This window comes from Dermochelys coriacea, chromosome 1, assembly GCF_009764565.3.
Source record: "Dermochelys coriacea isolate rDerCor1 chromosome 1, rDerCor1.pri.v4, whole genome shotgun sequence".
NCBI lineage: Eukaryota > Metazoa > Chordata > Testudines > Dermochelyidae > Dermochelys > Dermochelys coriacea.
Genome location: NC_050068.2, coordinates 261,907,311 through 261,933,356, shown reverse-complemented (window position 1 = coordinate 261,933,356; position 26,046 = coordinate 261,907,311). Strand labels below are relative to the sequence as shown.

The 26,046-nt window shown below is 45.9% G+C and overlaps 2 protein-coding genes across 14 annotated transcripts in view; one reads left to right on the top strand and one right to left on the bottom strand.

Moving 5' to 3' along the window:
• The window catches only part of MEI1 (meiotic double-stranded break formation protein 1), a 66,010-nt gene extending 52,137 nt beyond the window's left edge, over nucleotides 1–13,873 (bottom strand). For 8 of the 13 annotated variants that reach the window (XR_006273724.1, XR_006273723.1, XR_006273725.1 and 5 more), the window contains exons 1-5: nucleotides 13,657–13,841; nucleotides 13,007–13,130; nucleotides 6,666–6,716; nucleotides 3,507–3,580; nucleotides 2,745–2,850 (exon numbers count right to left, since the gene is read on the bottom strand). Coding sequence is in view for 10 of the 13 variants with exons in the window: in XM_043490704.1 (XP_043346639.1) it covers nucleotides 2,745–2,850; nucleotides 3,507–3,580; nucleotides 6,666–6,716; nucleotides 13,007–13,130; nucleotides 13,657–13,788 (487 nt within the window). In the remaining 3 variants the exon portion in view is untranslated. Of the gene's footprint in view, nucleotides 1–2,744; nucleotides 2,851–3,506; nucleotides 3,581–6,665; nucleotides 6,717–13,006; nucleotides 13,131–13,656 lie in introns of all 13 variants that reach the window. The other 5 variants (XM_038384530.2, XM_043490714.1, XM_043490710.1 and 2 more) reach the window with 2 other exon arrangements.
• Nucleotides 13,874–15,181: 1,308 nt separating this feature from the next.
• On the top strand, nucleotides 15,182–19,786 carry SNU13 (small nuclear ribonucleoprotein 13). The gene is made up of 3 exons (XM_038384518.2): nucleotides 15,182–15,388; nucleotides 17,418–17,538; nucleotides 18,760–19,786. Exons 1-3 carry the CDS (start codon nucleotides 15,386–15,388, stop codon nucleotides 19,020–19,022), a joined length of 387 nt encoding a protein of 128 aa, XP_038240446.1. The 5' UTR covers nucleotides 15,182–15,385; the 3' UTR covers nucleotides 19,023–19,786.
• Nucleotides 19,787–26,046: the final 6,260 nt, after the last annotated feature.

The following is a 26,046-nucleotide window of genomic DNA, read 5'->3' as shown; positions in this document are numbered from 1 at the left end:
TGAACAAACAGCATCACTTGCCCCATAACCTCAGCCGTATAGAACACAATACCATCTACAGCCTCAGAAACAACTCTGACATTATAATCAAAGGGGCTGACAAAGGAGGTGCTGTTGTCATAATGAACAGGTCAGATTATGAACAGGAGACTGCAGGCAACCTTCAAACACCACATTCTACAGGCTACTATCTTCTGATCCCACTTAGGAGTACCAAAAGAAACTACACCATCTGCTCAAGAAACTCCCTGCTACGGCACGGGAACAAATCTACACGGACACACGCCCAGAGCCCCAACCAGGGTATTCTATCTGCTACCCAAGATCCATAAACCTGGAAACCCTAGATGCCCCATCATCTCAGGCATCGGCACTCTTAAGGCAGATTATCTGGCGATTTGGACTCTCTCCTCAGACCATTGATGACATCTTCATCGTATGGACCCACGGGAAGGAGGCCCTTGAAGAATTCCACCTGGATTTCAACAATTTCCACCCCACCATCAACCTCAGCATGGACCAGTCCACACAAGAGATCCACTTCCTGGACACTACAGTGCAAATAAGTGATGGTCACATAAACACCATCCTATATCGGAAATCTACTGACCGCTATACTTACCTACATGCCTTCACCTTCCATCCAGGACATATCACACAATCCATTGTCTACAGCCAAGCCCTAAGATACAACCAAATTTGCTCCAATCCCTCAGACAGAGACAAACACCTACAAGATCTTTATCAAGCATTCTTAAAACTACAATACCCACCTGGGGAAATGAGGAAAAAGACTGACAGAGTGAGAAAGGTACCCAGAAATCACCTACTATAGGACAGGCCCAAGAAGGAAAATAACAGAACACCACCAGCCATCACATACAGCCCATTATCAACGAGGCAGGCATTATATATTGACACATGAAGAGAAGGAGAACCAGTGTTCACAAGTGGAGAACCAGTGTTAATAGGGCCAATTCTATCAGGGTGGATGTAGTCCACTCCCAATAATTGATGAGGAGATGTCAATTCCAGGAGAGGCAAAGCTGCTTTTGTAATGAGCCAGCCACTCCCAGTCCCTATTCAAGATGAAATTAATGGTGATAATTTGCAAATGAATTTTAGTTCTGCAGTTTCTCTTTGAAGTCTGGTTTTGAAGTTTTTTGTTCAAGTGCAGCTACTTTTAAATCTGTTATTGAATGTCCAGGGAGATTGAAGTGTTCTCCTACTGGCTTTTGTATGTTACCATTTCTGATTTGTGTCCATTTATTCTTTTACATAGGGACTGTCCGGTTTGGCCAATGTACATGGCAGAGGGGCATTGCTGGCACATATGACATTAGTAGATGTGCAGATGAATGAGCCCCTGATGGTGTGGCTGATGTGGTTGGGTCCTCTGACGGTGTTGCTAGAGTAGATATGGGGACAGAAGAGGCAACAGGGTTTGTTACAGGAATCGGTTCCTGGGTTAGTGTTTCTATTGTGTGGTGTGTAGTTGCTGGTGAGTATTTGCTCCAGGTTGGGGGGCTGTCTGTAAGCGAGGACTGGCCTGTCTCCCAACGTCTGTGAGAGTGAGGGATCGTTTTCCAGGATAGGTTGTACATCGTTGATGACGTGCTGGAGAGGTTTTAGCTGGGGGATGTACATGATGGCCAGTGGTGTTCTGTTATTTTCCCTGTTGGGCCTGTCCAGTAGTAGGTGACTTCTGGGTACCCGTCTTGTTCTGTCAATCTGTTTCCTCACTTTCCCAGTTGGGTACTGTAGTTTTAAGAATTGATAAAGATTCTTGTAGGTGTTTTTTTCTGTCTGAGGGATAGGAGCAAATATGGGTTGTATCTTAGGGCTTGGCTGTAGACAATGGATTGTGTGATGTGTCTTGGATGGAAGGTGGAGGCATGTAGATAACTATAACGGTCAGTAGGTTTCCGGTATAGGGTAGCGTTTATGTGACCATCACTTATTTGCACTGTAGTGTCCAAGAAGTGGATCTCTTGGAGGCTGAGGTTGATGGTGGGGTGGAAATTGTTGAAATCCAGGTGGAATTCTTCAAGGGCCTCCTTCCCGTGGGTCCATATGATGAAGATGTCATCAATGTAGCTCAAGTAGAGGAGGGGCGCTAGGGGACGAGAGCTGAGGAAGCGTTGTTCTAAGTCAGCCATAAAAATGTTGGCATGTGGGTACCCATAGCAGTGTCGCTGACTTAAAGATATATGTTGTCCCCAGATCTGAAATGGTTGCGGGTGAGAGCAAAGTCACAAAGCTCAGCCACCAAGTATGCCGTGGCCTCATCAGGGAGACTGTTCTTGACATCTTGTAATTCATCCTTGAGTGGAATATTGGTGTAAAGAGCTTCTACATCCATGGTGGCCAGGATGGTGCTTTCAGGAAGATCACTGGAAGTGGCAGGCTCACTATAAAAGCCATTTTCCCTCTTGGTATTGACACCTCCTCATCAATTATTGAGTGTGGACCACATTCACCCTGACTGAATTTGCCTTGTCAACACTGGTTCTTCACTTGTAAGGTAACTTCCTTCTCTTCATGTGCCAGTATATATATGCCCGTATCTGTAATTTTCACTCCATGCATCTGAAGAAGTGGGGTTTTTTACCCACGAAAGCGAATGCCCTAATAAATCTGTTAGTCTTTAAGGTGCCCCCAGACTCCTCTTCTTTTTAGTGTCTGTCTCACTCTTTCAGTTAGTGCCTCTAGATGCTACCATGATATAATGAAGCATGACTCACCGTGTTCAATCACCAATATATCAGCTAAGCCCGGGATGGCATCTGCCAGTTTGCCCAGGAGATTAAACGTAGGCAGGCTCCCTCTCATGGTGGCTGCCTTAGATAACTGGGGAGGGAAGAAAACGAATCACCAATAAGGATGTGGCCCAAAATGGGAAACACACACAAAATGGTGAACTCCCCTCATGGTGCAATGAACACCATGAAATGGGACCTTCTAAGCCAGTGGAACCCCCTTAACTGTTCAGGATAAATCAGCGGAAGATATGTGTTTGTCCAGCCAATTGTCCCTAAACACATCCACCAAATCTCCCAGCTGTAATCTCCTCCTGGTTTTTGCCCTGCTGCTGCACCCCCAAAGCTGATGTGTAGGTGGATGGGGGAGCTGGCTAACTCTCTCCCCACTTCTGCTGTCTCCCAAGTGTCTGTGCTATGGGGAAGTCTGACATTTTGTGATGAACCTGGCAATGAAGAGAGCACAAGCGAAGGGAGCAGGCCTGCCAAGCAGCTCCAGGTCTAAAAAGCTGCCCATATTATTGCCGCAGTAATGGAAGGAAAAGAGAAACCACAGAGGATGCTATGTTGCCATGGTGGAGGGGATATGATGGTAAAAATTCCAGGGCAGATGTCAACATTGCCAAAGTCACGAAGGCAGTGGCAGCATTTAGGACATTCCACAAGAGCCCATTCACAATATTGTGTAACTTTCCATATTTTCAAATTTGGGGAACCAAAGGGAGCAAGGATATAATCTTTACTGACCTCTTTCTGGCTTTCATCCAACACACAGTGTACATACTGTTCCAACTTCAGCTCCGCCACAAGTCGCACCAGAACTGAGCAGAAGAAACAGGATCAGTAACAATTACACATACTAGAGTTTACTCAGAACACATCTTCCACAGAGCTTTACCAGGCAAGTGAGCAGGTGGAGTATGTGTTTAACGCATATATGGGTGCTTATAAAGCAAGGTAACATCTCCATTCCCTTTGCTGTTATGTGATATCCCTCCTGCCCCAGCTTGATCTTTCTGCAGTGAAGTCATAATAAACCCTACATTAGTGACTGCCGTCTGTTTACAAGGAAATTAACTTCAAGTCACCAATTCAGCGTTTTGATGTCAAGTAAAGAAGAGATATCAGGCTGGAAAAGAATTAGTCCCTTATTTCAAGCACAAGTACACACATAAGCAATGCACAGGGCAAGTTTCCCACACTTCCTTTCCAAAATTAGATAAGAACACATTGATGACCAGATATAATTTGAGGGGCTCTCATCTAGTATCAGGCTCTTCAATAGTACCTGTGGTCTTGTTCAGACCAGACTGTAATAACCTAGTGGACAGGGGGCTGAATTAGGACTCTGGAGACCTGTGTTTGAGTCCCAGCTCTGTTGCTGGGTGAGTGCTACTAAACCACTTTTCTCCCTCAGTTTCCCCAAATATAGGATGATGATACTGATCTCTTTTGTAAAGTGCTTTAAGGTCTACTGATGATAACAGCTAAGTGTTATTTACACCAATTGTGATTATTCTGTGTATCAAGTCCTATATCTTCAGATTGGTGTCCCAATTGTATCTTTCCACCTCCTCAGCACCAATTAAGACCTCTTATTTTTGGCTCACAGTAACTGTAAGAAAACCTTATTCCATCTGCCCTAGTAGGAATGTGGGCTGGACTTGACGTGGTGACACAGAGGTAAAGTGTCTGTGTCACATTACTAATCCTCTGAGATGTGCACACTCCCAAACCGTAAAACTGTTTAACTTATTGGTGCCTCATACCTGAAGGTTTTCATAGATTTTAAGGCCAGAAGGGACTGTTAGATCATCTAGTCTCCTGCATAACAAAGGCCTTAAAATTTTACCCTGTTACATCTGTATTGAGCCAGTAACTTGTGTTTGGCTAAAGCACTTCTTCCAGAAAGGTCCAAAGTCTTGACTTGAAATCCTGAAGAGATGGAGAATCCACCAAGTTCCCTAGTAACTTATTCAAATGGTTAACCACACTTCACTTTTAACGTGTCACTGAATACTATAACAATATAAACGGAAAAAAGTATGTTCCATAAAAGTATAAAATGCCCAAAACAAACCACACAATGGGAGCAAGAAAAACCCACAACAACCCTTCATATAATATCAAACAATATACAGTAACTTCTCGCTTAATATTGTAGTTATGTTCCTGAAAAATGCTACTTTAAGCGAAACGATGGTAAGTGAATCCAATTTCCCCAAAAGAATTAATGGGGGGGGTTAGGTTACAGGGAAATTTTTTTCGCCAGACAAAAAACTATATTCTATATATATACACACACATATACACAGTATAAGTTTTAAACAATTTAATACTGTACACAGCAATGACGATTGAGAAGCTTGGTTGAGATGGTGAAGTCAGAGGGTAGAAGAGGGTGGCATATTTCCCAGGGAATGCATTACTGCTAAATGATGAACTAGCACTTGGCTTAGCCCGCAAAGGTTAACACATTTTTGTTAATGTAGCCTCACACTGTACAAGGTAGCAGGAATGGAGGGAGGGGAGACAGCATGGCAGAGAGAGACAGAGACACATACTGTGTGTGAGAGAGAGACGTGCATTGCCCCTTTAAGTACGCTGGCCCCACTCTAAATACAGTACACTGCCTTTTAAAGTAGATCAGCATGTTGAGACAGCTGCTGCTGCCAGCAAGCTCCCTCTGTCCTGAGCCCTGTTGTGTGTTCCCCCGCTCTGTGGAGATGGGGTAAAGGAGTGGGGAGGAGGGGGACACACTGACATTAGCACCCCACTCCCTCCCCCCCACACAGCAAGCAGAAAGCTCCCAGGAGCAGCTCCAAGGCAGAGGGCAGGAGCAGCACACGGCAGTGGGGGGAGGGACAGCGGAACTGCCCAGCAACTGGTAGCCTGCTGGGCAGCTGCCGCACAGGGAACTTAGGGGAGCTGATTGGGGGGCTTCCGGTCCCCTCTATTTCCAAGCCCCCACCAGCTAGCTCCAACGGGCTGCTCTTTCTGCAAGCAGTGAACAAAGCAGGTGGCTGCCAAACAAAGTTATAAGGGAGCATTGCGCAATTTTAAACAAGCATGTTCTCTAATTGATCAGCAATGTAACAACGAAACAACATTAACCGGGACGACTTTAAGTGAGGAGTTACTGTACCCTGACTCCATTCTCTGTGTATTACCCTCATAATAGCTTTCTTGTCTGGTTTTCTGCTGGAAAACTTTTACTCTTAAGTCAGACTGAATGTTCCTTATGCCCATGTAAAGCCTGTGATCTAAACATGTCAGAAATTGTTTTGGTTCTTCATATCAGGCAAGAGGTGACCATCCAGGACAGGAGGTTATACAGTTTTTTTTTTTACTGGGAAAGCAGTTGTCTTTCTTCATGCAACTCACCGGTTGTTTTGTTAGTAAAGCCAAAAATGAGGTGCAAATAGCATCTAACAGTCCCTTCTGGCCTTAAAATCTATGAAAACCTTCAGGTATGAGGCACCAATAAGTTAAACAGTTTTACAGTTTGGGAGTGTGCACATCTCAGAGGATTAGTAATGTGACACAGACACTTTACCTCTGTGTCACCACGTCAAGTCCAGCCCACATTCCTACTGACTGAAAATTGTTACCCTCCCTGAAGAGAGCTGGTTACTTCTCAGGTCAGGTCTTAAGATTTTTGTGAGAAAGACACCAATGTCAGCAGAAATGCCAAAGATTAAATGAGCTGTGGGTGTGCTTCCCCCAAAAACAACTCTTAGGAGACGATTCCCCTCTCACTGTGCATGCAAAGCACCCTGGCAACGAGAGGGAACAGCTGCTCTCTTCAATTTGTGAAGTTGCTGAGACTCTCAATACCAGCATCAGACCAGATACAGTTGATTCCTCTTCCCAACCTGCCAGTGAGACCCAGAACCTCCCTCTCACCTTCAGTGGGTAGATCCAGTGCACTACTGTCTTCTGCTGCATGCAACATCCCTGAAAGATTAACTCACATATAAACCACAATTATGTAATATATCTCCCATTTGAGATCATCAGTGTTGGGGCTTGTAATCTCTGATTTTGAAAGAAATCTGGGGACCGTTCAGGACTCTCGCATTTTACCCATTTATTAGCCCTGCTTCACATGAGACCAACCTGTCTTTCTGGTCAAGAATGAGAGGACATTGCTCGATGGGAGCAGGATACAAGGTGCTCCCTGTATCCAGTTCACAAGATGCTGAAACATACAACCTAACTTGTAATATTTTAACTTGTTTGCTGTGTTTTTATTTTTAGGGGGTATAGTGAGAGATTTTTTTTTTTGCTAAAATAATTGTTTCCACCCACCTAGGTACCTACCCAACCCCCATCACCAGTGTATCTGAGTGTCTGCGGCTGGTATTATTAAATCCAACTCACAAAAGTCTGTTTCTAGAAACATACAGCACACTACCCAGAATCCCAGAAGTTACAGACTGTCTGTCAGATCAGTCTCTTATGTTCTACTCACTCCTGCCATAAACTGTTTTGTTCCTGTTCCCTTACAGCAGTGAACGCTTCCAAACAGATTATCTAGTCTAAAGTTAAACACCATCAGTATTAGAAATTCACATTCCCGTGGAGACTATTCCAGAGGTAAACTGAACCTATTGTTACAGAACTGTTCATCATAATTTTTTATTTTCACAACCGGAAAATAAGATTTGGCCATCATCCCACCTTCTGCTGCACCAGATGAGACTTCTAATCCAGTACCCCACCTCCTTCCACATTATAGCATTGGTCTACCACAATCCCTTCTTCTGCCATACCGGGCCTGTTCCACCAACAGTATTTCTAGTTCTAGTTTTGTCCTTTTGCTTCTGATGCTTCAAAAGGACAAAAACCCTCCACATAAAACAGCTGATCAACTGAACAGTACTGAGACACTAGATCGGGAGAAAGCAGTTTTATTTCCTGCCTCATCCCATCCCCTCTAGGTCATAGGATCAATTACCTTTATTACTGAATATTGTAGAGTTAGCTTCCTTTCACTTTCCACATTAAATTCAGACTATTCATGCCCACCATCATGGTCCTTCACAATACCCGAGCCTACATCTCTTCCCTCTTTCACTTTTAATCTCCCTTTCTTCTGCCTATGTTCCTCCCAAAACGCCCTCCTTTTTTATCCTTTTCCAACATAGAATTGATTTAGATTAAATAAATGGGTTAAAGGTGTTAACATAACCCAGTCACTGTTCAACTTTAAACAGTATTAAACCAGGTCTGGGGTTTGATATACAGAGACTTCAGCCTGCTTAGTACCATGGCAAACATACCATTATATTTTAAAAAAACTTTTAAATTAAAGATAAAGCAAAGAAAGGAAAACAGTTAAAGGATTTGAAAGGTAAAGTATTAAACAAGGTTTTTATTTTAAACAACTTTTTTTGGGGGAGAGGGGAATTAGCTGGAGCGAGTTTTTAGAAGGAAAAAAACCCTTTGTTTGACAGTTTTTAAATGGTAATAACTGTTCTTTTAGTGACAAGAGAAGAAATTGGTTGAGAGAGGCTTGAGCTGTTGGTGTTGCTGTTCTTGTTAACATTTGATTTTGTTTTATTTTAGGTGGTGTTTGAGATTTAGTTGGAACCAGTAGAGGTGGCAATGTCATTTGGGTCTTTTTTTTGGCCTAGTTTGGTCTGAACATTTTTTAGGATATGGATGATGAAAGCCTGGGGTCCCTGTAGATCATCGGAGTGGCAGCCATGATGGTGACGCTTCATTCAGTAGCCAATTTTTCTTCCAAAGTTTTTTAATTTAAGAACCACATAAGGAGTGTGTGACGTTCTGTACCTCGTGGAAACACCCAACACCCCCATGTTCATCCTTATGATTGTGTGGTATTTAATGCAAAGTTTGTCATGTTGGGTGTCTTCGGAAGGCTCATGATGTGTTGGGCATTGTTATCATGATATTATAGTAATTATTGGCAAAGAGTCCTGTAGCACCTTATAGACTAACAGATGTATTGGAACATAAGCTTTCGTGGGTGAATACCCACTTTGTCGGATGTATCTGATGAACTGAGTATTCACTTACAAAAGCTTATGCTCCAATACGTCTATTAGTCTATAAGGTGCCACAGGACTCTTTGCCGCTTTTACAGCTCCAGACTAACACGGCTACCCCTCTGATACTAGACATAGTAATTATTGTTACAGTAATATTATAGGTTGTAATTTCATGTATATAGTTATGAGGCTGAAAATGTGTCCTCATGGCTTAAAAAAAGCCCAGACAAAAACTCTCCAAAAGTAGAGGGGCAGTTCACACCTTATCAGGGCATGTATGGAACAAACCCAGCCCAGCCTCACAGGAACAAAGGACACTGGCCTAAGCAACAACAGAGGATCTGTTGGACTCTAGAGTGAGTCGCCCCCCTTCCTTTGGTCAGTTTGGGACTGTGATGAGGTAATGTTCACCTGACTCTGAAGGGGGGAGGGGGGACAAAGCCAAGGGGGAAGAAAGAACGTGATAAAAGGGAGAGATGTTTGCTATGCTCTTCCTCTCTCTTCCACCTATATCTACAGACACCACACCAAGCGACTGAAGCACTGATCAAAGAGGAGAGCCTGGCTGAAGAGCAACCTGCCAGCCTGTGGTAAGAAGCATCTAAGTTTGTAAGGGCATTGAAAGTGTTAAGATCAGCTTAGAATGCATTTTGCTTTTATTTCATTTGACCAAATCTGATTTGTTGTGCTTTGACTTATAATCACTTAAAATGTAGCTTTGTAGTTAATAAATCTGTCTGTTTATTCTACCTAAAGCAGTGTGTTTGGTTTGAGGCGTGTCAGAGACTCCCCTTGGGATAACAAGCCTGGGTACATATCAATTTCTTTGTTAAATTGTTGAACTCATATAAGCTTGCAACGTCTAGCGGGCAGAACTGGACACTTCAAGACAGCGGTTCCTAGGGTTGTGTCTGGGACCAGAGATATTGGCTAGTGTCATTCGATTGCACAATCCAAGGAGCAGCTTACATACCAGAGGTTGTGTGTGAACAGCCCAGGAATTGGGGTTCTCACAGCACAGTAGGGTAAGGCTAATTCCCAGAGTAAAGGATTGGAGTGACCTAGCAAATCAGCGGTCCGGATAACACCAGTGGAATGTCACATTATTTTGTCTACCAATTAGGCCTAGATTTTGATACATCAATTTTGTTTTTCCGGTGTGATAAATGAAGTGGGGGGGAGGGGCAGCTCCCTTTGATGGACACCCAGGCAGACAGTTAGCTGTAAAATCCCTCTTGGTAGCTGTTTTCTACTTGCTTTACCTGTAAAGGGTTAAAAAGTCCCCCAGGTAAAGAAAAAAAAAGTGGCCACCTGACCAAAAGAGCCAATGGGAAGGTAGAATTTTTTTAAAATTGAGAAAGAAACTTTCCCTTTGTCTCCAGAGAACGAGAGGGAGCAGCAATGCTATAAGCAGGAATTCATCTTCCATATCTAGAAGAAATCATTGGACAGGGCATGTTTAAATAGACGCGATTAGATGTATTTCTTTATTTTGGCTTGTGGATCTCCTCTGTGCTAACCCTAGATGCTTTTGTTTTGCTTTTTTCAGAGTAGCAGCCGTGTTAGTCTGTATTCGCAAAAAGAAAAGGAGTACTTGTGGCACCTTAGAGACTAACAAATTTATTAGAGCATAAGCTTTCGTGAGCTGCTCACGAAAGCTTATGCTCTAATAAATTTGTTAGTCTCTAAGGTGCCACAAGTACTCCTTTTCTTTTGGTTTTGCTTGTAACCTTTAAGCTGAACCTCAAGAGAGCTATCTTGATGCTTATTTTCTGTAACTGTTTCTTTTAAGATCTAGCAAAAAGCCTAAGTTCCAAACGTATTTTCTTTCTTTCTTTTTTTAAATAACTTTTACCTTTTTTAAGAATAGGATGGGATTTTTGGTGTCCTAAGAGGTTTGTGCATGATGTTTGATTAGCTGGTAGCAACAGCTAATTTCCTTTGTTTTCTTTCTCAGCTCTTCCCCAGGGGGATGGGGTGAAAGGCCTAAGGGTATCCCACAGGGAGGAATTCCCAAGTGCTCCTTCCAGGGTCCAAGGGGTTTTTTTTGCATTTGGGTGGTGGTAGCGTTTACCAAGCCAAGGTCAGAGAAAAAGTGTAACCTTGGGAGTTTAATACAAGCCTGGAGTGGCAAGTATTAATTTTTAAAATCCTTGCGGGCCCCCACCTTTTGCACTCTAAATGACAGAGTGGGGATTCAGCCTTGACAACTGGTTTTACACTTTAAAAAACAAACAAACACCATCCTTGAGTTACATCCGTAGCCTTTTTGTTTAGACTAATTCAGTTTTTCTGTCTCCCTTTCATATCTTTTCCCATTAACATTTATTCTTGATAGGTTACTTTGACATTTTAGGAACTTTCACATACTTTTTACAAAAAGAAAAGGAGTACTTGTGGCACCTTAGAGACTAACAAATTTATTAGAGCATAAGCTTTCGTGAGCTACAGCTCACGAAAGCTTATGCTCTAATAAATTTGTTAGTCTCTAAGGTGCCACAGTACTCCTTTTCTTTTTGCGAATACAGACTAACATGGCTGCTACTCTGATACTTTTTACAGTTGAGTTCTTAATTACATACATTTGTAGGGCCAATTATTACTCCACCACATTGGTCGTTTTGCCTTTCCCATGCTGCTGCCCTTACCCTTGGACCTCCCTCCCACAGGTAGTGTACCAAAAAAACCAAAATCAGCTCATTCCAATCCCTCTTTAATACTTATTATTATTGATTATATGTATTACAGTGACACCCAGAGGCCCCAGTTAGGACCCTATTGTGCCAAGCACTGTACAAACATACAGTAAAAGACAGTTCCTACCCCAAAAACCTCTCTACAGTAAGCCTTCCAAAATATAGAGAAGTGGTATTTTTTTATGCTATTGCCTGTTTTTAAAGCACGCATTGGCCTCTTAAGTTATTGGATTCGTGTGTGTTTAGTGTTAGCACTATATTATCTAGGTCTGAATTGTCTGTAAACTCCTCAGGGCAAGGGCTGCTTCCTTCACATTTATACTGGGCCAAATGCACAGACTGTGCTCGGTATAACCTCTGTGAATAAAATTATTAAAATCTACAAAGCTGTGTTCCGAACAACGCACAGCATCATATATACAAATAAAATAGGAAAACACCACTGAAATTATTCAATGTGCCAGGATAGAAGAACAAGAGGGAGCGATCTTGAGATGTATTTTCCCTTAAAGAGCAAGAAAAATCTCAAGTGTAAAGGAGATCTGGGGAGTAACAAGGCAGAAACAGAGAATCCAATATTTGTTCAGTGAAATAACCAGCTTCTGGGACCTCTATGCACCCCACCACCTTCCCCTTCCCTTACTATTCCTTTGTTCAATGGGCCAACATTCCTTTGCAACTCTTCCTGCAAGGGCTGTGATGCAAACAAAAACTGATCATGCATATGCTCTGTCCAGCAAAGATCATTCTTGGAAAGACGCCTCTTCTAATCCCTGCTCTACTGTGATGCTGATTGGAAAGGAGCAGGTGAATGGCCCTTAAGCTTCAATGAGAATTTCTACAAATTCAGAGATATGGGTTGAAAAGGTATCATACAGATTAGTAAAAAGAAAAGGAGTACTTGTGGCACCTTAGAGACTAACAAATTTATTAGAGCATAAGCTTTCGTGAGCTACAGCTCACTTCATCGGATGCATGCTCTAATAAATTTGTTAGTCTCTAAGGTGCCACAAGTACTCCTTTTCTTTTTGCGAATACAGACTAACACGGCTGCTACTCTGAAACCTGTGATACAGATTAGTGTTTTGGATATTGTGCTGTTAAACCACACAATGTGTTCTTTCCACCCAGACCCCTTTGGTTTTCTACCACTTCATCCCAAAGCTACAGTCTCATCTATTCTATACCTCTGACAGTGCTGTGGAAGAACAGCAGTGCATTCTGGGAAGAGACATAACCCCCAAAAGCTCTCTGTTTGTAGCAAGACTTTAAAAAGGAAACAAAAAGAGGAGCATGATCCACACAGATATGCTGGTTCTGCCTCCAGCTGGATGAGAAAAACTTGCGTTCTGTATGATCTGGTGCAGGCATAGTGTTTCTCCGGGAGTGTAGTATTCATGACACAGAGCTTTGAAAGTCAAGATGGGGCAGAGAGAAACAGGGAGCACTGAGGCAGAGGGATCCCAGAAAAGTAAAGATCAGCACTGCCTTCCCCCGTTAGCGGTATTAGTTAACATAAAGGGGGTGCTCTTACCAAAGAGGGTTCCTATGAAATGGACACACACCCTTTCCTCCTGTGCTAGCAGCTGGAGAACTGGCACGGCATGCCAGGCCAGGACATCCCGGAAGCAAGACAGCACGTGCTTCTTGCGCACCAGCTGAAGGTTGAAGATGGAATGAAAAGTATCACTGGAGATCTCCCTCATGACATGCAAAGGGGCCGAAGAAGACAAGGGGACGACAGCCCAGCGTGCCGAGGTGCCCGACTGACCCGTGCTGGAGCCCAGAAACGCAGCAGGGCACGAGCCCTATTCCCCCATCAGAGACCAGGACGCAAGTCACAGAGGCCGTCCCATCTGAAGGGGACCTGGGAGGAATGGACCGGCAGGGGGCGGAAAGGAGCCGGGCCAGGCAAGACTCCGGGCGAGACTGGACCGGCTGGGGGCGGGGAGCCGGCCGGACCGGCGGGAGCCGAGCCAAGCCTGGCTGCGCACGGGGCGGGGCTGGCGGGGCGCCGAGCCGGACTAGGCAGGGGGCGGGGCGGGGCTGGGCCGGCTCGGGGAGACGTGTGGGGACGCGCTGGAGGCGGGTGTGGAACCCGAGCCCGCTCCGCCCCCAGCGGCCTGTCCCGACAGGCGGGGGCGGGGCGCGCTGGCGCGGGGTGGGCCTGGCTGGGCTCCGTACCGAGGCGCCGCCGTCCCCCAGCGTCTCGATGACGCAGGCCAGGCAAAGCGCCGGGGGCAACAGCAGGAGCCAGCGCGAGTCGTGGCGCGCGTGGAGCCGCTCGCAGACCAGCAGCCCCGTCCCCGCCTCCATCGCGCGCCGCCCAGGCCTCGCCGCCAGTAGGCGTCACGTGCTTAGGGGGGACAGAAAAGCAGAGAATTGGCGGGGAAAGACCTGCGCATGCGTAATTGGAGGGGCGGAGTTTCGTTTTGGCGCATGGGGAGAAGCTCTGTGCGTTCCGAGCACGTGCATCCCGGAGGTGAGGGCGGGGCCCAGGCGAAGGAGGCAGTTGATTCCTCTCCGGCTCCCTCTGTCCTTAAAGGGCCACACACATCACCCTCCGCACCTTTCTTTCCATCCCGGGCCTGAGCCCGTCCCCTAGCGGAGCCACTGTCCATGCAACGCGCCTGCTGCCTGCCCAGCAATAGGTGTATATTGATCTTTTAACCAACACTCTCTCTCTGGTTTTCCAAAGTGCGACAGCTCTCAGAGCCTTCAGCTAAACTATGAATTATCAGCTGTTCTGAAAAGCAAGTCCTTAGAGTCTAAAGCAACAGAAATTAAAATTGTAATGACATATACTTTTCAAAAAAGAAAAGGAGTACTTGTGGCACCTTAGAAACTAACAAATTTATTTGTTAGTCTCTAAAGTGCCACAAGTACTCCTTTTCTTTTTTGCGAATACAGACTAACGCGGCTGCTACTCTGAAACCTGATATACTTTTCAGTCACATCTTGTTCATTCTCCATACCCTGCCTAGTAGGGAATTGTATCCTTCAGTATATTGTCAACAAAGCGTCCACCTCTTTCTTTGGGAGAGGATTCAGTCATCTGAAAGATTGCACTGTTAGAAACATATGTTGATGCCCAGTTAAAATTTCACCCCGTTACTCCAAAGTGTACCCCAGGGGTCGGCAACCTTTCAGAAGTGGTGTGCCAAGTCTTCATTTATTCACTCTAATTTAAGGTTTTACATGTCAGTAATACATTTTAACGTTTTTAGGTATTTTTCTATAAGTCTGTAATATATAACTAAACTATTGTTGTATGTAAAGTAAATAAGGTTTTTAAAATGTTTAAGAAGCGTCATTTAAAATTAAATTAAAATGCAGAGTCCCCCCAGAGCAGTGGCCAGGACTCCGTCAGCATGACTGCCGCTGAAACTCAGCTGGCCTGCCGCAGGTTGCCTACCCCCTCCTGTACCTGAATAATTTATGTGCCTTGTGTAGTGTGAGTAGGTTTGTCTTTCTATTCAGAATGCATTTGAAATCAGAATTCAGCTCTGCCTCTAACCTCCAGCATAACAATCTCTACGTGGAAATCCCAGACTGAGCAGGATACTGAAGACAGCCAAAAATCTCTTTCAGCTGCAAGCGAAGCAGGCCTCTGGTTCCTGAATTGTTGCTTCTGTCTGGGGATCTGATCACGCGCAGGGGGCGCAATGCACAACACAACACAACCCACGTATATCCAGGACCTTAGACCCGGCTGGTTTTTAAAAAGAGCAGCGCTGGCCCTTTAAGGTGAGAGTCTCTCCTGGCTCCCCTCCCCGGCCGGGCTCGGCTAAACCTCATTTCCGGGCGCGACGCATTTAGAGCATTTTAGGTTTTTTTCCTCCGTGAAGCTTTCGGGCCGAGAGGATCGCGCCGCTCCACACAGGGAAGGGCTCGGTTCGCCTACAGCGCAGCCATGGTGAGTGGCGCCCAGGCCGCGGTGGCCCATGTGAGCTGGTGGCAGAGCACGTGGCGGGAGGCGGGCGGAACGCTGGGACACTCCGCGTTCTGCGAGCAGCGTGCGCACGGCGGCGGATCGCCGGGCTGGCTCCCGGGAGCCCTGCCTGGGCCGGGGCACGTGGAGCACAGGCGCCGCCATGTGGGCGGGGGACGAGGCCGCTGGGGTGGGGGGCGTGTATCTCAGCGCCCCTCCATGATTCCAGCTGCCGCGCACAGGGCCGCTGGCCGGTCACAGCAAACTGCGGCCATGTCCTGTGGCTTTTGTGTGGGCAACTGCTCGCCCTCCTCTGAGCCCTGTGTCCCGATTCTCTCTCAGCCCCTTTGCTGCCCACGTGCTCCTCCGTTGGGTGGGGTGGGAGTTTGCGAAGAGCAGCAGGATGCTATGCTGCCTCCCCACCTCTTGGTGTGTGTGTGGGGGGGGGGGGGGGGGGGTACAGGGCTGGGTGGGAACAAATGAAGGTTATGCTTCTCCCCTGCCTTGTATGACACCAGTACAGGATGTTGCTGATTATTTCACAGCGTGAGTCTCCGTTTATTGAATGTTAATTGACCATAATAAGGGGTTATTTAAAGGGGTAACTTACAGCGAAAGTTCGTGTAGCAATAACCATATTTAGTTCTTATAGTGCTTTTTGTCTGTAGATTTCAAACCACTTTACAGAGGGGAAACAGAGAGAGAAAGAGGTGACAGACTTGCCAAAGCTCACCGAGCCATCCAGTGGCACGTGACCCTGGTCTCCCAAGTTGCACACAGTGTTCTAGCCACCAGATCACACACTCTCCTTTAGGAAAAAGAAAAGGAGTACTTGTGGCACCTTAGAGACTAACAAATTTATTAGAGCATAAGCTTTCGTGAGCTACAGCTCACTTCATCGGATGCATCCGATGAAGTGAGCTGTAGCTCACGAAAGCTTATGCTCTAATAAATTTGTTAGTCTCTAAGGTGCCACAAGTACTCCTTTTCTTTTTGCAAATACAGACTAACACGGCTGCTACTCTGAAACCTCTCCTTTAGGAGTATCCTGTTGTGCCTTTCTTAGCTCTGCTTCTCCAGTTTGAGATGTTCTTGTGCCTGTCTCTGTCTAGACAAACCTGTGTAATTTCCTTTCAGTTCCACAATCACCTATCTGAGTATTTACTATGTATCTGGCTACCTATGTAGTAGAGCTGACCCTGAGCAGAAGCATGTCCCTGTTACAGAAGGGCCTCAAAAATCCTGTCACTTATTTGTGCGTATCTAGAACAGCTTAATTGTTAACTTAAGGTTTTAGAAAAGCCTTAATTAAAACAGAAAAGAATTCTAACTCTTCCCCTATTGATGCTGTCTGTTTGTCTTCACTTATCATGGACACAAACTAGCATGGTTGATTTTAATTCCCGCTTGTTATGCGCTAGCACAGAATTGTTCCAACACTTGCGGGGGGCAGAAGGGAGAAGTGTTAAGTAGAAAATTTCCTTTTGAATTGTTCTCAGAACATTCCCTTCTTAATATTGAAAACATGCCTTTGCAAAATAAACCTGGTGCCTGACTCTCTTAAGAGGATTATTCTTTTAAGTTCAGATCTAAAAATGTGCAATTGCTCTCCCTATGTTGGCAGATAAACATTTTATATTAACATCACACATGAAATTACAAAGGGCTCACTGTTGAACTACGTCTGGGCTGGAATTGGTATGGTATATGTGAAACAACAGCATGTAGAGGGGAACTTTGGTTTAGGATTGAGAACAAACCTGTGTGTGTATGTAACTTTGGGATGCCAGGCAATCTTTAGTGTCCATACAGAGCAGTTGAGATCTCAGTGTTTCCTGTCTCATCTGCAGATAGATTTTGTGTAGGTCTTTCAGAAGAATCAGGGACTGAGTTGATCCTGGCAGGATGTGAACCTGTGGTTCTAGGAAGTTTGGATGTGTTCAACTCAGTACCTGCCTGTGAATGTTCCAAGTGAAGCCTTCCTCTGCTTCTTGTAATTCTTGCCTTTTTCTAGACTGAGGCAGATGTGAACCCCAAAGCTTACCCACTAGCTGATGCACAACTCACCAAAACCCTGCTGGACCTTGTACAGCAGTCCTGCAACTACAAACAGCTACGCAAGGGTGCCAATGAAGGTGAGGTCTGTTTGTTATAAAACATGCTGTGTTTGCAGAAAGTAAAGAAAGGGTTTCATAGATTGAGGCCAGAAGGGATCACTGTGATCGTCTAAGTCTGACCTCTGAGGCAAGAGAACTTCCCCCAGATAATTCCTAGAGTATCTAGTTTACCACACTAGATGTTACAGATGATGGTTGGCTTCCCGTCTACAGCTGTGGGATTAGGATGTTTGGTAATTCACCCTTCCAAATTCACATTGTTTTATACAGTTTCTGGCTTGTGTAAATGTTTGGGTCCATCCCCCCACAGAATATTCTAACAGGAACAAAACTGTCTGCAGCTTTCACCTGCCTCTCTGTTAACAGCATAAAAAGGGCTGTTGGTATAACAGTTCCTGTGCGTGTTTTGGGGAGGGGTATCGGGAGAGTGTTATGGAAGATGGCTGGTTGGTGGTGAGACTAATTTGTCAGGATTACATCCTTAATATTTGTCTGTAATGCCCATTACTGTGCTGCATAAGAACAGATAGTGTTTAGGGCAGTGGTCCCAAACTGGGGTGTCTGGAGGAATGTCCGGGGGGGCCCAGTCCAGCCCCCATGGGGGGAGAGGGCATCCAGCCCTAGCGCTCCTCCTGGACGTTGGCTGCAGCCCTGCTCCTTGCCACGACTCAGCCACCTGCCCCCAACCCAGCTGTGACTGTACTCCTAGCCCAGGGGGCTGCAGACATATTCCATTACTGGTAAGGCAATACATGAGGAGGAAAGTTTGGACATTATTGGCTTTGGGGAAGGATCCAGACAAATAGGACTCCTATGTCCTAATTATAAAAAATAGAATGAAAACAGTTGTTGGATCAGTTTTATCTATACAATCGCTTACATCACCTTCCTTCACTCCCTCCCTGTCACACAATACAGGTTTGATTCCTAGAATATGTTCCCTACAGCCTTGTCCAATCTGCATGCATGTTTGTTTGTTTTTTATGACACCAAATCCACCATTTTCCTCAGGAGATTTTCACAAGCTCTTTGGGGCGGGACTGTCTCTGTTCTGGTTGTACAACACCCAGCTCAGTGGGGTCCTGGCCCTTAACTAGGGCTCCTAGTAACATTATCATGGCATCTACCAATAATAGACTCACTGTTACTAAATAGATTTTTGTGTTTCGTAACATTCTCTTGTGTTAATATGCTCCACCGCAAGACCTCGACCTAATCCTCTTCCTTTTCTCTCTACAGCCACTAAAACATTGAACAGAGGAATAGCGGAATTCATTGTGATGGCTGCAGATGCTGAGCCCCTGGAGATCATCCTGCACCTCCCTCTCTTGTGTGAGGACAAGAATGTGCCCTATGTCTTTGTGCGCTCCAAGCAGGCCCTGGGCCGGGCATGTGGTGTCTCCCGGCCTGTCATTGCCTGCTCAATTACCATCAAGGAAGGGTCACAACTGAAGCCTCAGATTCAATCGGTCCAGCAAGCCATAGAGAGACTGTTGGTCTAAATCTGCCTAAAACCCCACAGCTGAAATCTATAATTAAAAAAAAAAAATCAGTTGGGGAGGGAATTAATGATAGCTAGACAATACAATAGTTTGATACCAAACTCGTTTCAAAATGCCAGGTGTTTGTTTTTCCAGCGGCTTGTTCCTATTATATATTTCCACTCTCCACTGTGGGTCAGACTAGACTTCTCTCCTCCCTCTCTCCCTCACTGGCTTTTCAGAAGACATTCTTGCTATACTAGTTCTCAAAACCCTGTTGTTCAACAGAGTGAGAGTAGCTCCTCCTGTGTGATATGCAAAGTAACATATTGCCCCACTATGCCATGATTAACCTATCTCTTTCTCCACCAGTAATGGATTGGCTTCCTTCATTTTGCCACACATTCTTCTGTGATAAGTTTGACTTGTAACGGACATGAATCATTTAATGTGAGTTCTAGATGCTTTGGTCCAATGAGGAAAATTAAGGTGGATCTGTAGTGTAATGGTGTATGTTCAGCAATTGCTGCTTTAAGGGAGAGGCAAATAATTGGGGGGGGGGGAAATAAAGACAGTGGGAGATATGTAGTGTAGGATACAGGCCAAGATCAGGTCAGCAGACATGGTGAAACTGGACAAGCGGCCACTGTATGTAAGGTGTAGAGGGAGGAGAAATCCTACTACAATGCTATGGGTGATAGTTCTAACCTTGCTTGTTTGTTTGTTTTGGGTGTTTTTTTTTTTTTTAAACCGGTATTTTTTTAAATAAATCCATTTACTCCCAGGTTTGTCAACTCATGTACATGACTTCTCTCAGCCCGTCTTGGATAGGAATGTGCTGCTAACTGCCTCTTACTAGTTAAAATGAATTGGAGACCACCCCAGGGCTAATGCTGTGCATTATAATACAGCATATTAGAGCTGCCCCCTATAATTTTGTTTAGTAGTGATGTCTGCCTGGAGCATTGCTGTGATCTATAAAAAGCTAGTTCTCCAGAGTGTTCTACCCTCCCCCCCCCAAAAAACAAAAACAAACACACACACACAGAGAGGGGAGGGAAAAAAAAAAAAAAGCTTGCTACTCCTGGTAGGAAATAGCTTATCAAGGCCCACATGTCGTGCAGGGGAAATAAGGATAGCAAGGAACAGTGTAAATACTCACATACTCTTCCCAAAAGTGTATTGTTACTGTCAGCAAAGGCCTAGCTTTAGAACTGAACATGAAAACAGAAAGTCTATTATTCTTTTCACTTTAAAGGTGAAATGAGGCATGGCCTTTATTCATTGGAATGCTGTTTTTTAGGTCTAAGAGCTAGTTTGGCCAATTTGCCTACCACCCATACCAGCGCTTGCGTGTTTGTTTTTTTTAATTGTTAATCTTCTGTTTTGTTCAAGAGTTAAAATAGGTGCCACCCCTACAACACTGTATTAACTACAATCTTGGAGCTGACATTACCACTAGAAGGGGAGTGGGGGAGGGTGCCATAAGTGGACATGAATATATTTTCCATTGGCTGGGTTCTGCTAATCTAGATGCACTCTGAGTGCGTTAACTGTTAGGTGTAACTGTACTGAATGGTAGGATCAGTTGGAGCAGGTAGGAAGGGCTCTTGCTCTGATACAGAGATGCACGTGTATTTTGAGGGATAAGTATATGCTGTTTCAGCATTGAGTTCTGGAGACTGTCAGAGGTATACCAGGCTGTCTTCTAGTCTATATAGGTTTTTATACCATACTCCTCATATCTCTTGGCACCTTCTAATAGTATATTAAGTAACGTGACTACACTGTCATGTTCTCCCACCCTCTTCCCCACAAGGGGAAGCATAGGCAATGGAGTGTCTTTGATAAGGTGTTTGTTTGCCTTGTTTATAGTGGAGAAAGCAAGGTCAAAGAAATGCCTTACACTTGAAACAGAAAGTAGTGGCTTGTAATGGTTCCTGGGCAGTGTTGGTTCTACCGTCTCCAACAAACTGTGGAACAAGTTCTGTCTACACCAGAGACTAGCTTTACTCGTACTGTTTGACAGTTCCACTGTGTGAGAGGAGCAAAGCTGTCAATCACACTTTGTCCTGGAACTTTAGATAGGGTCTGGGCCCTTGAGTACTTTGAAGATAAAGACTAAGACCTTGATTCAGTATTCTGTAGAGAGCACAGGACAGGTGTGGTGTGCTCACAGTTGCATGTATTGCTGAGAGGTGCTGCAGATATCATGCCTAGGTATATCTCATTGCTGTAGTCCACCTGAGAGGTGATATAGGCATGAATACCTAAGTTCAGGTCTTTGATGGTAGAAAGCATTAGTCATGGCCATTATGATGGGGAGAGCCCAGTGTCGGCAAGGAATCCAAGAGTAGTCCTATAGAGTAGACTATGCTGACCAGGTTTGTTTTTGGCAGTATAGGAACACTACCTCCCGGCATCAAGCATTCTCCCATCAACATTGCTGCATTTACACTGTTAGGCTGGCATAGTAATGTAGGTCGGGTGTGGATTTTCACATCCTGACCACCTTAGCTATGTTGACCAGGCCTCAGAGAGCAAATGTCCTTTTTGATGATAACAGCACTGTAGATGTGGCAGTATTGATATCTACAGTTAATCAGGGAGGTGTTACTATACTACTGGAAAAAAACCCCTTCTGTGGCTGTAGGAAGTGTCCACACTACAGTGTCGCTGCTGTGATGCCATTCAGAGCCGTACATTATGGGCAGCTATCCCACAGAGCAGTGGTCCCCAATCTTTTTTATGCGAATAGCATATCGCTATTCCCAGAAGACTGTGGCGGGCGTCAAACACCCAGCAGCCGAAATGCTGCCACCGAAAAGCAGCAGCGGGAAGAAGCACTGCCGCCAAGAAACGGCAACTCTTCCTGGTGGCATTTTGGCAGGTGTCCTGTGGGCACACACAAATGCACCGGTGGATGCCATGGTGCCCGCGGACACCACAGAGCATCTCTTCCCATTCTGGCACTGAGGCTTGTGGGGTGGGGGTGCAGGGCATCCTGGGTCCTGTCCCCATGCCCCGTGAGGCATTGCTTTGCATCCCAGCAATCCCTTTTCTTCCATCCACATTTGGTGCCATCTCTCAACAGTTTTTGTACTGCGTCCTCTGTCTTCCCTTTCGGTCTGCGGGAATGGATCCCGAACTGCTGAGGAATATGCGGATGAGTCTCGCCAGCACGTCACAAATTGCAGTCTAGTTACTCCTTAAGCTACAAAGTGACAGTGAGGAGTCTGCTGATGATGTTGACATGCATACAACACGAGATTGCTTGTGGCATTCACAAACATGCTCACCAACATGGAATACCGCTTTTGGACTTGGGAAACGAGCACTGAATGGTGGGATCACATCGTCGTGTAAGTCTGGGATGACAAGCAGTGACTGCAGAACTTTCGGATGAGAAAAGCCACTTTTATGGGACTGTGCTGAGCTCGCCCCCACCCCATGGTGCAAGGACATGAGATTGAGAGCTGCCCTGCTGGTGGAGAAGCATGTGGTGATTGCAATCTGGAAGCTGGCTACTCCAGACAGCTATCAATTGGTCGCTAACCACTTTGGTGTGGGCAAGTCTACAATTGGAATAGTGTTGATGCAAGTACGCAGGGCCCTTAATTGCATCCTGCTTAGAAGAACCGTGACTCTGGGCAACGTACGTGACATTGTAGATGGCTGTGCACAAATGGGTTTCCTTAACTGCCATGGGGCGACAGATCAAACACATTCCAATTCTGGCACCAGACCACCTAGCGGCTGGGTACATAAATCAGAAGGGGTGTATTTTGACGATTCTCCATGTGCATGTGGATCACTGTGGGCATTTCATGGACATTAACGCAGTCTGGTCTGCAAAGATGCATGACGCACGCATCTTTTGGAACACAGGCCTGTTCAGGAAGCTGCAAGTTGAGACTTTCTTCCTGGACCAGAATATCACCATAAAGCAAGTTGAAATGGCCATTGTGATCCTTGAAGACCCTGCCTCCCTTTAATGCCATTGCTCATGAAACCCTACACAGGGAGCCTTGACAGCAGCAAAGAGCGGTTCAACGACAGGCTGAGTTGGTGCAGAATGACTGTGTGTGCTTTTGGCTGTTTAAAGGCCTGCTGGCGCTGTCTGTATAGGAAGCCGGACCTGGCCGATGACAACACCCCTATGCTTAGAGCCATGTGCTAAACCCTCCATAACATTTGTGAAGGGAAGAGTGAAAGCTTCACTTAGGCATGGATCACTGAGGTTCAACATCTGGAGGCTGAATTTGAACAGCCCGAGACCAGGATTATTAAGAGGGGCCTACTGTGGGGAGTAAGGATTAGGGATGCCTTGAAGTAATTTGGTGCTGAAAGCCACCAGTAACGTTTGGTGCCCTGCATGAGAGTGAAGTGCAGTGGTTCAGGTGCTAGTAGCATCTACATATGATACACTGACTCGTAGTGCCTGTTACTTTCCTGGGCTATGCTCTCTTTTACTTAATGCAATAAAGAATGTTTCCAAAACTGATGTACTGAAAAGAAACACAACTGCTGGAGAGAAACACATACCATGACCTATCTGTGCTGTGGGGGAAGGGGAATGGGACAATAAGATTTGCATATGTCCTGTTTTCATATTCAGCCTTTCTCCCTGGAGTACTGGGCAATGCGTGCTGCACTTCAGGCTGGTTAAAATGCATGTGATGGGGATTGAGTGAAGGGATCATAGTTTACAGGGCTGGGTGGTGAAGGTGTTGGAGGCACCTGCTGGCAATAAGAAACTGGATGTTGGGAAAAGTGGGTTAGCTGTGACATGGGGGTACAAGGGAAAGAGGTGCAAATCTGCTCTGTATTCAGTGCTATGAGCTTCTGCATCAAGTCTGTTTGGTGCTCCATAATGCTTAGGAGCCCCCCTGTGGTTTGTTGCCAGCGATCCACATGCTCTGGGCACACCCTCCTTTTGGTCTCAGTGAGGGACTACTGCATGACTTCATGCAAAAGGTCCTCCTTGCTTCTTCACGGCCACTTCCTGAGTTTGTGCAGCCTTTCGGCCACTGATAACAAGGATAGCTGGGATCTCAAGATTGCATCTATAAAGCCAAAATGCAACATTTAACAGAGGCAGCATTGTTAACACAAGCCAGAGCAATGATTCTGACTAACTTAAAGACAAGCACAGTGCACACAATAGTACAAACTGCATGTCCCAAGGTGAGCACACACAACCCACAAGAACCCCGAAATGGTGAGTAACCAGAGGGGCAGGGGGGACTGATTGTTCTGAGGCCATACTGTCCTCTGGGGTCCTGTGCTTTGGGAAGAGCTAACAGTTGCAGGGGGCCCCTATACTCAACACTTCTCCCCAAAGTTTCCACAGGATGGGTTTGTCCTGGAAGATATCTTGCTTCTGAGGGTGACCTGGGAAGCAAGGGAGGGTCTTCTGCAACAATGCAGCTTCCACCCTGGCCCTTATGCCTGTGTGCAGCAATGATCCCCCCCGCCCCCTCATCGCACAGTGGTGCAGACATGTTAGCCTGACTGGGACAAGGAGCACAGTAGCTCTGCCAAGGAACCTGCGCAGGCAGATTGCCTAGCTTCTGCATGAGACCTTCAATGAGATCACTGAGGCCGATTACCACGATGTGAGAGAGAGCACATCAATGCCCTATTCCGCATCTAGGCATGCATACAGCCCTAACCCTTCTTTCTGCAACCCTCCTCGCCCCAACAATCCTCTTCTCAAAATAAAGGCCACTTACTAGGCTGCTGTTTGTTCTTCCCCAAGCATCATCTGCTGTGACTGGCTACCTTCCTCCTGGCTTGAAAACAGCTCCTGCCTCCATGCATCTAGGGATTTTGGGTCATCCTTTGGCTCTGGGCCCCCCTCCTCCTCAGCACCCTCGCTCGCTCCCGCTCTCCTTTTCCTGCCTTGTTGCACTCTGGGCTGCCACGGCCTCTCAAGTGTCCATGTTGCTCTTTGGAGTGGAGGTGGGGTTGCCCACAAGTATCTCATCCAGCTCTTTGTAGAACCAGGAGGTCATGGGGGCAGCACTGGAGCGGCAGTTTGTGGTAGGCATTCTGCAACTCCTTCACTCTAACCCTGCACTGGATCCAGGTCATGGCTCTTGATATATGCCCATAGGTATCGTAATTCCTAAGGCTGGAGCGTAGCTGGGAATGGACAGCTTCCTCCCCCGAAACACTGATGAGGTCCAGCACCTCGTCATTGCTCCATACTGGGGATCACTTGGTGCATGGAGGCATGGTCACAGAGAAAGATGCACTGAGAGCATTCCACACCTTGCTGGGCAAACCTTCAAAATTCCCAGAGAATTTAAAGGGCAGTCTGACAGTTGGTCACCTGAGGGCAGGGTGATAGACTTCTAAGTGATAACCAGAGTGGCTAGAACAGGCACTGTGGGACACTTCTTGGAGGCCGATCAGAGCACATTAATAGACCAGGGCATGCACACTGGCACTGCGGCACTCCAGCTGGGGTGCAGAAAGCTCTATGCTTCTCATGAAGGTGGATTACCAGGGGCACTCCAGCCATGGAGTGTGGGCACTCTACATGCCTTGCCAGTGAGGACACCTCAGGAGTTAGGGCACCCAGGGCTGATTTAATGTTCTCCAACTTGTAAGTGTAGACCATGCCACCGTCTCTGAAAACTGCCAAGAGTAGGGCTCAAATTTACACTGGGCATGGTCAGATTCACTGACCACAGCATGTCACCTTGAGTCACCCAGTTACTGTGACAAGAGATGGCATGCAAGCCCTACAGCTGTTAGCAAAGCCCTACTCTAGCTACATGCACATTTCATTGGCTTTGGCTCAAGCTGATGATGCACCAACCTGGAATTGTAAGCTTGCCATAGGTAAGATTGATCTCAGCTGGGATTTGCCTGAGCCCCAGCTGTGCACAAGAACACATTAAAAGTCATTTGTAAATGGCTGATTTTTAGGGATACTGGATCTGAGGCTCAAATGATCCCAAATTTGGATTACTAGCCCTATCCCACACCACTACAAGACAATTGTGTTACCAGGGGGATTTTAGAGCTCTTCGAA